Source organism: Macrobrachium rosenbergii, chromosome 1 (assembly GCF_040412425.1).
Source record: "Macrobrachium rosenbergii isolate ZJJX-2024 chromosome 1, ASM4041242v1, whole genome shotgun sequence".
In the NCBI taxonomy this organism is placed as follows: domain Eukaryota; kingdom Metazoa; phylum Arthropoda; class Malacostraca; order Decapoda; family Palaemonidae; genus Macrobrachium; species Macrobrachium rosenbergii.
Genome location: NC_089741.1, coordinates 4,409,963 through 4,421,834, shown reverse-complemented (window position 1 = coordinate 4,421,834; position 11,872 = coordinate 4,409,963). Strand labels below are relative to the sequence as shown.

The 11,872-nt window shown below is 36.8% G+C and overlaps 1 protein-coding gene across 2 annotated transcripts; it reads left to right on the top strand.

The window, feature by feature from the left end:
• The first annotated feature begins 3,295 nt into the window (after positions 1-3,295).
• On the top strand, positions 3,296-11,596 carry LOC136846540 (uncharacterized). 2 transcript variants are annotated; one of them, XM_067117831.1, is made up of 2 exons: positions 3,296-3,453; positions 10,119-11,596. In XM_067117831.1, the coding sequence occupies exon 2, from the start codon at positions 10,120-10,122 to the stop codon at positions 11,323-11,325; it is 1,206 nt and encodes a 401-aa protein (XP_066973932.1). In that variant the 5' UTR covers positions 3,296-3,453; position 10,119; the 3' UTR covers positions 11,326-11,596. The 2 variants fall into 2 exon arrangements, with proteins under 2 accessions (XP_066973932.1, XP_066974688.1); XM_067118587.1 differs by lacking the exon at positions 10,119-11,596 and adding an exon at positions 8,570-9,956.
• Positions 11,597-11,872: the final 276 nt, after the last annotated feature.

Genomic DNA, 11,872 nt, shown 5'->3' with positions numbered 1-11,872 from the left:
GGGGTTTCATATTATTTTGGTTTTTCTCCTCGCAGTTTAATGCCCATAACTGTGATGAATAGTAATAAAATATGAATATCTGGAGAGGAAATTCCCAATAGATTTTGTATTAAAAGTTTGTACATTTCTAATGCATTCTTAGCAAATATTTATTCAAGGTGAAGTATACGAATCGATTCAAAAGCAATATTGTTAGCACCAAATACGGTTTGCAAGAGACGTAAGCATGCTGACCAGACCAGCTAAGAGTATATACGTGTGTTATACATGTATGAAAGTACACATACATACATAGGCCTATGTTACATATATATATATATATATATATATATATATATATATATATATATATATATATATATATATATATATATATATATATATATATATATATATATATATATATATATATATATATATAAATTTCCGACTCACACCGGGAACGAACCTCGGTCTCCAGAGTGACAGTCCAAGGGGGTAGTGGCTGGCCTGCAAAGGTCATAAAAGTTCGTTCCCGGTGTGAGTCAGAAATTTAGTTTTTGTGAAACACGTGTGCTTGTGCAACAAATTCATCGTATATTTGTAATTTAAGAATGTTTAGGCACTGGTCCATTGATAAAGTAAAGGCAAGAGAAAGAGGTACATTTCGTCTCTCATGGTACAAGGCAATGATAATTTGAGATCACTTCATTTTTCGTTCTGTATATATATATATATATATATATATATATATATATATATATATATATATATATATATATATATATATATATATATATATATATATATATGTATATATATATATATATATGTATATATATATATATATATATATATATATATATATATATATATATATATATATATATATATATATATATATATATATATATATTTATATGTATATATATATATATATATATATATATATATATATATATATATATATATATATATATATATATATATATATATATATATATTTTTTTTTTTTTTTTTTTTTTTTTTTTTTTGAGAGAGAGAGAGACTGGAAAAATAAAAATCATACAGATTTACAGCGGAAAGGCTGTAGCCACCGCCTCAGTAGATCTTATCGGTGGCTTCGCCTGACAACCGAAGATCCTCGGTCGGGGTAACCCTTTACCAAATACTGAGAAAGTCCTCACACGTCCACTGTAACGTGAAAGTAGGAGAGGAATCACATTCCTTTTAGCTTAAGCTGGTTTTCCTCCCCGAACTGTTGCTTCTTTCCTTGCTTATTGAGTTCAAAACGTGCTACCACAACACGATAGTGAGAATTTGCAATGATATCATCTGTGTTGTTATTCATAAGACATCGCATACTTCAGCTTTTGTTTTCTATTGAGATTTAAGACTCAGCTGGTTTCCTCTAGTTTATTTTTGTTTTCTCCTCAATATAAGGTTCTGGATTTATTAATATATTGGATACCGAACAGTTATTCCTTGTTAATACATTGCATCTGTAGAAAATGGAATATCATATAACATAGAGGTCTCTCTCTCTCTCTCTCTCTCTCTCTCTCTCTCTCTCTCTCTCTCTCATCCACCACACATTCCGTAAGAGACAGTCTGTTCATCAATTCATTATTTTTTCATCCGCAGTCTCTAAATGTTTTCGTCCATCCATCCCCGCCCCCCTTGCTGGAATACTCGAACCAAAAGACAAGCGTGGCAATAGTAGTACTAGTGGAAACAAAAGTAACGTTAATGAAAAAATATTTAAGCAAATAAAGAAGGGCCTAATAAAGTTTATTCTACAAAAAAAAAGGAAATATTAATTCAATGTTGAGATGGTAATAGTACACTTCACTTTCCATATAAGACGCAGCATAGCAGCAGTAGAAGTGGCAATCATTTATATCTTCAATAGTAGTTGGAAAGCTGATGATGTTTTAATATATATATATATATATATATATATATATATATATATATATATATATATATATATATATATATATATATATATATATATATATATATTCTAAATTCCTACAGATGGTAATACTCTCCTGTTTCGTTTTACACTTTAACTATTCATTAGTTTTGTATCATCATTAAAAGTGCTGTAATGGAGTAAGTATAACTGCCGGGAAACTGAGTCGGACAGTAAGAGGCATCAGAAATCACAGATACGTTACGTGTATCATCCGTAAGTACTTGGCGTTCGAAGAATTCTAATATGAGAAGGAAATCGCCTCTGCATACAAGTTCGTAGATATCTTAAAAATTAAAAGAAAATAATGGTTCACAGAGAAAACGGAGGAAGGAAAAAATTAACAACCATTACAAATATATCATCAAATGTATGGGAGACACTGAAGGGCACTCAAAAAAAAAAAGGAAAAAGTAAGTTTTAGGAAAATATTCTTCAAACGAAAGGTAAAAGAACAATTTAATAAGAAAATATTGACCCCGAAAATGAACTTTTACATGCGCATTGAGCTAACATACTCTAGGTTAACGATTGCTCAGAAGAACTCTGACACTATGGTAAAGAATATTAAAATCGGTACGTATCACCTGCCAGTTTTCCAAGCTGTGTGCGATTGCTCAGTTAATTTTTCTTCTACGCTGAATGCACATTATTTTATCTATATACTTGGAGTAGAAAATACTGAAGGAGATCTAATTCATTACTCTTAAATTATCATGTTTATTCACATTTCCTCTCAAGGAGGAACTCTCACTTTGTAATGCTCTTGACGGCTGCCCTGGAAGAACTAAGCACAGGTCAGATCAGCTGGCCTCATGGGAGGGAAATCCTGGCGAGCCCCGTCCCAACTCGAATCATAGATAGAAGATGAAGACCACCACTTGACCCTTGAGGACCCTGAAATTTTGTACCATCGAGCCCTTCGTAAGGAAATGCCTCTCTTCTCAGTGCAGTAAGGTTCAAAATCACAAGAAAAGGGAATCGGAGGGTGGAGTCAGTATGGGAAGGAGGCGAAGCCTGATTGGTCAAACTTGCTTTCCCGACCTGTGGCCGCCCTGAGTTGCCAAACGGCATGGACGTAATTAGATACCATGAGCAGTTATCTTACGGCATTATTCTACTCTTAGTTAATACACATGCTTTTCGTAAATGTCGCGACAAGTGTAATGAAATATATTAGATGAAGCGATATGATTTTATTAAGAGCGAGTAAAAGCATGAGTGAGTGGCAGACCTCCCTTCCCGGCGTTGAATTACAAGGACATGGACGGTGCCCCGCCCTTCTCCCAGCCGACACCTTCACAGGTAAGTTGATCAGAAACCGAAATAGGTTCTACAGAAAAAGAAAAAAAGAAGAAAGAAATGAGGAGATAGAGGCCGTTCCCTTCACGTATAAATAGCGGCAGATTCTACGATTCAAGCAGAGTAGCTGAACTCCTCTCAGTGTTCAGTTCCCATTATTTGCTCCTCTCAGCTCTCAATAATAACATCTGCAGGTACGTGCTCTTCACTACGGCTTCATCTCCGCATGGAGATCCTTTGTATATTGGATATTATTACTGAAAAGTGAAAACATTTCATCAAGTGACTTTTTACCGGAATATATATCTTCATAGTGAAACAAAGTATGGTGTCGTCACTCTTGATCATTTCTTCAGAGGAATACTAGAATTAAAAAATGTTCGGGTCATATGTTATTGATACAATACTCGGGCATTGCTCTACCCACACCATTTCTATTTTCTTACTGTCGATATAGGATAAGCCTCTTTAGTCACAACGTGGATCTCGTTTTCATTGTTCGGCAACATGATTTCAACTGAAGTAAGATAGTTATCATTTCAAAACTTTGTACTGTTTATTCCCGAATGTATTGTTGTTATGGTTTATTCTTACATCTTACGGTCATACTCAAAGCCCTGCTGTTTCTATTTCAACAGCATCATTCAAGGCATCGTTGGCCATAATAGCAAGGGTTTTTTCTCATGCATGACAAATTATTATACATATTTCTTGAATGCAAGGCGTTCTTCTGACAAAGTAATTTTATCTTTTGAAATGCAAATTTCTCCTAAGTAACATTTCAAAGGAACAAAATATTAGCATTTTCAAAACCACAAACCCACGCCCTTAAACGCCACGGCGTTACACCCAATGAAGGTAATGTTGAAGGTGGCCCCTTCCCGAAGTCAGCAGATTTCATGGGCAAGGACCCGACTGGTTCCTTTCCCACCCACTCTGTGCCTACTCGCTCGTTCGTCTGACTCAGAACTTTCGCCCTCCAACCCGCTCTTTTCCGCTTACTTCATTTCTTATTTAGTTTTTACTTTTATACTTTAGCCGTCTCAGTTTCTTTTCTTTGAAGTAAGTTTAAAGTACAGTTATAGGTCACTGAAAAGTTAAGAAAACAGAAGAGGATGTGATTCTTGCGTAATCTTTTCTGAAACAATGCCTTGTGCTTATTTTAATGCATGCGCACGATAATTTGTAGATGTACATTAAAAAAGACTTCTTGCTATTGCAAGACTCTCTCTCTCTCTCTCTCTCTCTCTCTCTCTCTCTCTCTCTCTCTCTCTCTCTCTCTCAATTGGCGTTACATTATTTTTCTTCTTTTTCTGGTCTGCCACATTCACGACATTTATTTCATTCTGTAAGAAAAAACCACCCATTTCCTATTATCCATCTTGATCAGTCCTTTAGCCCTTCCTCGTTCCACTTTACTAATTCTTTTACGACTCCCACTATCACAAGGCCAAGTCTTAAACATTGGATTCGAAAGTTCACCACACTAAAGTCTTTTACAGAGCTAAAAAGTTTTCCATTCACAGAAATCTTTTCTTTTTTTGAATGGCTATGAATTTAAATAGCTCTCAGTGTCATCCATTCAGGATGTTATCTGGACCTATTCGTTCAGATATTTCATCACGCATGTATATATATATATATATATATATATATATATATATATATATATATATATATATATATATATATATATATATATATATATATATATATATATAATTATATATCATGTGTATATCGGTAGTCTTTAGAATAATTAAAAAGTCCTTATCATCTTCAAAAATCATAAAATGAATGAATAGGTAATCAACAAATATATGAACTGTAAGACTGTAGTATACTTCTTACGGAAGAAAGTTCCAGAGAACAATAACTATAACACCCTTTGTTTAGGAAACTGTTTTACCTAACTAAAAACAAAATATCAGCCACTCTAAATACTTCGTGTCCTCTTGCAACAATGCTTCCCCCATTGATTAAGATTATTTCGTGTGAAAATTAGTCCTTAGTCAGTGGATGAAATGTTTTATATGCAAAATTTACTGAAGTGTTCTATGTTAGTCTACAGTTTTCAAGAAATCTGTACATATGGTTTCTAAACAAAAACAAAAAAAAGTTGAGAAGAAAATCATTCATTCCTTCAATCTTTCTGAATTTCATTTCATTCATTACAAGATTAAAAAAGGTAGAAGGCTTAAAAGCATTGCATCCGCAGCAAAAGCATTATTCTTCTCCTGCTTTCATTTGCTAATGCGGATTCTTTTGTGGCAGAGAACATGATAACCCTTATTTTCGGCGCACGCATTATTTTATCCTGTTATTGTGGCTCGTTATCTCCATTACCTATAACCCGGAGTCATCACTCTCTCAATTGACTCATTATTCTGTCATGGTGCCTGTTTTTCGTTTTCTAGTTTCAAAGCTAAGTGGTCTTTTTATTCTCTCGTTTTACTATTCAGTTTTATGAACCGTAAGTGACTTTCATATTTCTTTTTTTTTTTTTTTTTTTATCAGAACATCAACCCTAATTTTCTTACTCACAATGGCTATCTCGAATATACTTATTTTTTGTAACATAATTCGTTTGCATTCTTCCGATCCCTTGCGTTTTTTTTTCTTTTTTTTTTAACTGCATCAGATCTGACTAATACAATCCTAGAACGACAATAAACATTGAAACTGAGGCCAGATATCTAAGGCTTTACATGTGTGCTCGTTTATGTATTAGCAAACTAAGTGACAAAGAGAAAGTCAGTAAGTAAATTCACCTCCTTCAGGCAGCAGCTTTCAACTCCCCGAAATCTTACAATGAATTTCAGAAGCGTGTCGGAACCTCTCCCTCCACCATTCATTCGAACACGACCCTATAAAAGGAAATGAGAAAGGGAAAGATCTTTCATCTTTTTTGAAGTTCTCATTGACAAAAAGAATGATCCTTCTCGTCACCACTATCGTTATTTTACGCGTGAGAATATAATGTTATTTCTTGAGTGGTAAAGAATGATATGCATTAGCAATGGGGGCAAAATGACTAACAATAATGCGTAATATGCGATGTTAAGTCACCTCTTCCTGTATTACCATTCCGAAAGATCCTTCAAGGAATAAAAATTGGTCTCATCATAGTTTAAACGAAGGTCAAAATAACAATTTCCTCTTATGACACAGGATGAACATTGAAACTGCAGGCGGAAAAGACCCAAAATTTGTCGTAGACGCGGTATGCAGACTTCCTTTAATCACACCAGTTGAATAATAATAGTGATCATAACATTAGGCATTTAAGAGAACACTTTAGCAGAATTCCTGAGAAGCCAAAGCAAAATCGTGAGCTTCGGTTATCGGTTACTCTCCAGATGCGCCTTTGTTCTTTTATTGAGAGCATGAACGAGGGGTGGCTTTGTTATTGCGCACTTTCACTTTCATGAAAAAATAGCAACTTTCACATTAATAACAGCAAGGACCGGTTATCCAGAGAAGTGTTTTAATGAAGATCTTTCCGCCCTGTCTCGGCGGAAAGCTTTGATAACAATCGGCCTGCTGTTTATTTGTCTTTTTTTCTATTTATTTCTTTCCATTTGTTTTACTTCTACGCAAAATACTTTCATTCCAAAGTAGCTGTCACAAGTTCGTCTGTCTCTTCTCTTCAGGGTTATATTCGCTCCTGTCGCCTTGTGCCCCTTTTGGTAACCTTTCTCGCTTGATTTCCCTTCCATATTCCTTTCAAGCCTCAAACCATCCTTTCACAAGCCTCCTCGTCTATCCCATTTCCTTGAAGGTCGTGTAACCACTGCAGGGGCAAGAGCAGCAGTTACCCGGGCCCCCTTTCAACTCTCCCTTTCAATGTCCTCTCCATTTCTCTGAAAACCAGTTTTACCTCGTCCACTGCCTCCCGCCTACCTCCCCCTCTCTCCCTCTCTCCATCTGGCGTTTCGTCCCTACCACTCAAGACTCAGAAACGTCGGTCGGACTCTTCCAGTCTGAGGCTGCACGTTACCCGCCGCCCGCGCCCCACACACACACACACACACACACACACACGTGCAGGCTGGTGAACAGTTACGACTGAAGATTCCTACTTATTAAGATATTCCAGAACAGGCGACTTACATTGATTTCACTCTTTACTTCCTGAATCCTCTGAACATTTTCTTCATTTATCGAGGCTAATGTCATGTAGATCGTATTTAATCTTTAAATTATTTTTGATAGAACGCTAAATATCTGTACTGATTGGATTTTAATAACTGTGCATGGGCTTTCGTCGACAAGCGGATTAGTTCTTTACCCGTCTGTCTCAATTCCATTAACTCCATTAAAGTATTTTAATAGAATGAGTAAATTTATAGGACTGCAAATTTAACTGACTCAAAAATAATGATATGCAGACTTGCCATTGTGATGAAAATCAGAAAACAAATATTCTTCGATACTAGTCTCGATGCTTTACATTTGAATAACCCCAGTTTACAGCAGAGCCGACTTCTTCGAAAAAAATCTGATTTTAGAAATCTCAGTTCAATGTACGCGTAGAAATATCACTAGAAGTCTTGTAATGTGATAATATACAATTGAGAGAGAGAGAGAGAGAGAGAGAGAGAGAGAGAGAGAGAGAGAGAGAGAGAGAGAGAGAGAGAGAGAAATGCTGATCTTTCGAAACTTTTTTTTGTAGCAAGTAACGCATTGAGGGAATAAATTTACGCCATCTGCAGTGTAAAACATTAGAAAACTACACAGACCATTTTCGAATTTATCAATATGACTTGAATTATGTTTTTTTTTTTTTTTAGTAACTGTACGCCATATCCTTTTTTCATTTCGCTTTAGAAATAGGTTTCCGGTATGTTTAAAAGTTCGTGCAGAACAGGGAATAATTTAGTCCAACTCTCTCTTCATGAATGAATGCAAACAAGAGCAAAACTTGAAATGCATTGTGACTGAGGCCAATAATAGGAATTAAACACTTCTTCTTATTAATGGAAGTGTTTATCCGATTGCACTGAAAGTCAAGGGAAAATTTATCTGGTATTTTGGTGTTTTCAACAGTGTTTGCACGAACCATTATTTTTTTTTATATTTATGTGTGATTGGTTTAGTTTTGTGTGGTCTATTATATTAGACCTTTGCGTCCGGCGTCTCATCTGGGCGATAAAGTCCTTCCCGTTCTTATTAGCCCACAAAACAGCAAATGGGAGAAATCGCACAGAGGGAGCGGCGCGTGATTGGACTTTATTCCCAAATGAGTTGCTGAGACGCGGGGCTTCCAATCACCGCTGACTCTAATCTGTGGAATTTCTCTCTTTGCAGGATGTGGCGTCTGGCAGCGTCTTTGCTTGTGCTGGCTCTGACTTCAGCTTCCCCACAGGGTTACAATTATCCAGTTCCTGACAATGGTTACTTACCTCCTTCACCTAGCAACCCCAGCTGTCAAGTGGCTCCTATCACTTCCGTCCGCTACGACACACGTGTTCAGACGTCTGTTAGGGTTCAAACAGTGAACCAGTTCAATACTCAATATGTTACCACAACACTTGTCAGACAACAAGTTATCCCAACTACTTTGTACGAGACACGTGTTGTGACTCAGCCACAATACCAAACCAGTGTTGTACAGCAAACATCTGTTTTTTACAATACCAGAGTTGTGTCTCAGACTATTCCAAGTCCACCGATCCAGTCTGTAGTATATGTCACAAGTACCAGAGTCGTACCTCGTGTTGACTATGTTACTCGTACACAGGTCCAGACTCAAGTTGTACCTGTTGAGGTTTTCAACACTCAGTATCAAACAGTCAATCAGCCAGTGGTTAACTATCAAACCCAGTTTCAACAAGAAACTAGAGTGGTTTCTATTCCTGGCCGTGATGTTGTTCAAACTCGTGTACAAACGGTTGTCCAGACTTCTCTTATCAGAAGCCAGGCACCAGGAAATACTCGTTTCATCACTCAGACTCAGGTGCAACAACAGGTGCAGACCAGTGTTGTTAGAGGAAGAGATGAAATTATAACCAGTTATGTTCAAAGACAACAAGTTATCCCATACACAGCAGTCAGCACTAGATATGAAAATGCTTTTGCAACCCGTGAGCAGGTTGTCACTAGGACAAATATTGCAACACAAACCCAGGTCAGAACCCAGTATGTGCCACAGGAAGTTGTAAGCACACAGGTTGTTCCAAATACCATCTACACAACCCTCTTTGAAACAAGAGTTCAGCCATTTACACAGGTGCAGACTGTTATCAGGACACAATACAACACTCCAGCACCTGTAGTCCAAACACGTGAGGTAACCAGCACTTCAATCTATCAGGTTCCTGGTAGAGACCAGATTGTGACCAGTGAAGTATTACAGACTCAACAACAACAGCAGATCGTGTACCAGACTGTCAATCAACCACAACAAATTGTTGTCACCAGAACTGTCACTGCCACTTGCTCTGGTTATAATTATGATGAACCTGCTATTCCCTTCAACATTGGCAAATAAACAAGCTTATTATTATTTCCCTGGAGCATCTAGGATAATAATTCTTGAAAAATCAGCCATAAGTTCTATATAGATATAATAAAAGAGGGCACTACATGAAGCGTTTTCATCTAGTTTTAAACACAGTATTTTAACATCATTTTACTGTTAATAAAGTGAATGTATTTATGTAAATGGCAAATACACTTTAACACATGTTCATAATATCTTTCCCTTACCATTTCTGATTTTTGTAAAGATATCTATAAAAGTTTCATTGGCAGAGTAAGTATTATTTTTTCCAGAGGATATTTTAAATTGTTATATTGACAGAATAAAAGAAAAACCTTTCTTTTTAAATTACAATTTGTTGTTTCATCTTCACAGGATGCGGGCTTTGCTTCTGTCAATCTTCATAGGGTGTGCCCTTGCTGGATCCGTTGATCGCCCAAGAAGACAGCTGTTTAATAATAACCTAGATCTTCAGTCATCCTTATCTTACCTGCCACCAAAGGAGGAAGCAAACTGCCAACCTTCAGTGATATACAGAACTGAGGTTCAATACTCCACTGTAGTCATTCCCTCTACAGTATACAATAATGATGTAAGGTATGTGACACAAACTTCTGTCCGCGTTCAGGAAGTCTACACAACTGTGTACTCTGAAGTTGTACGTACACAGGTAGTACCTCAGGTGCAGTACAGTACTGTGTATGTTACTCGTACCCAGGAAAATGTACGCACCCAGGTCATTACATTACCACCTCAAGTGAACTATGTCACACGTACAGAGCAAGACGTACGTACACAGGTCCAAACACAGACCCAGTATGTAACACGTCAACAACAAGTTCCATCAACTGTGTACAGGACTGTCTTCTCTACGCAGGTGGTTCCACAGCAGGTAATTAGTACTGTTTACCAAACCCAGTACCTAACAAGAACCCAGCAATTACCAGGACAAACACGAGTTATTCCCAGCACCCAGTATAGCACTGTCTATTCTACTATTGTACAGCCTGGTCAAGACGTTGTGCGCACTCAGTATGTAACAACAACGAACTACAGGATTACAACCGTTCAGCAGCCAGGTCAGACTCGCTACGTTACTTCTACCCAAGTTGTTCCAGTTACCAGTACAGTTTACTCACAGGTGGTCCTTACCAATACCCAAACCCAGTATGTAACTCGTACTCAAGTAGAACAGAGAGCCAGTACTCTTGTTAGAACTCAGCAAGTCCCTCAGTATAATACTAGGTATGTCACAGTTCCCCAGCAAGTGATCCGAACGCAATATTCTACTCAAGTCATTCCCACAACTATCTATAGGCAAGAGACTGTACCATCTATCGTCAACTTACCAGCATCTACAATCATACAGACTGTTCTCCGCACACTGGTAAGAACCCAGCAGCTTCCAGGAGTAACAAGCACTGCTTATAGAACCAGAACTGTCTACAACACCAATTATGTCACCTCTACAGTCGTCAACAGACAGGCAAACACCGTGTACTCAACCTACACAGTTCAGCCTAACTGCGGTGGTGGCTACAACTACCCTGAACCAGCCAACCCGTTCAATATCTTAGGTTAACAACGAAAATGAAAAGCTCAAACAAGAAGGAAAATGGAGTGACATAAAATAATGACAGTAAAATAGATAATGTAATAAAACATGGCATAACCTTTATCGACTCTAGTGCTAAGAACATAAACGGAAAATGCTTCATGAAGTGCCCTCAATTATATGTAAGAACAACATTCTTTTGAAGCACTAGATAATTCAGGATGCCATTTTAGTGCCTTACTTCATCTCTTGTTTATGGAAACTATATTTAATAAAAACCTGTATAGAAACTGAAGAATGTTTTTATTGTAATTTGCCTAAGCGAATCCCCTGTAATTAGAATGGACTGTGCTTGAATACTGTTCCATAAGATAAAATTTACAGCGTCAAAAGACTTCAGTATATAGGCATAATAGATGTTTATGTCCAATATATAATAAATATATTGAAGCTTTTAGATCATCTTATCATTTGTAAAATGTGTGAAACATGAAGGCTATAGCACCATAAATTTCACTTTGTTTAATCAAATTTCGAAAACCAAATACTCATTTTTTTTTCAATGTATCGTCTC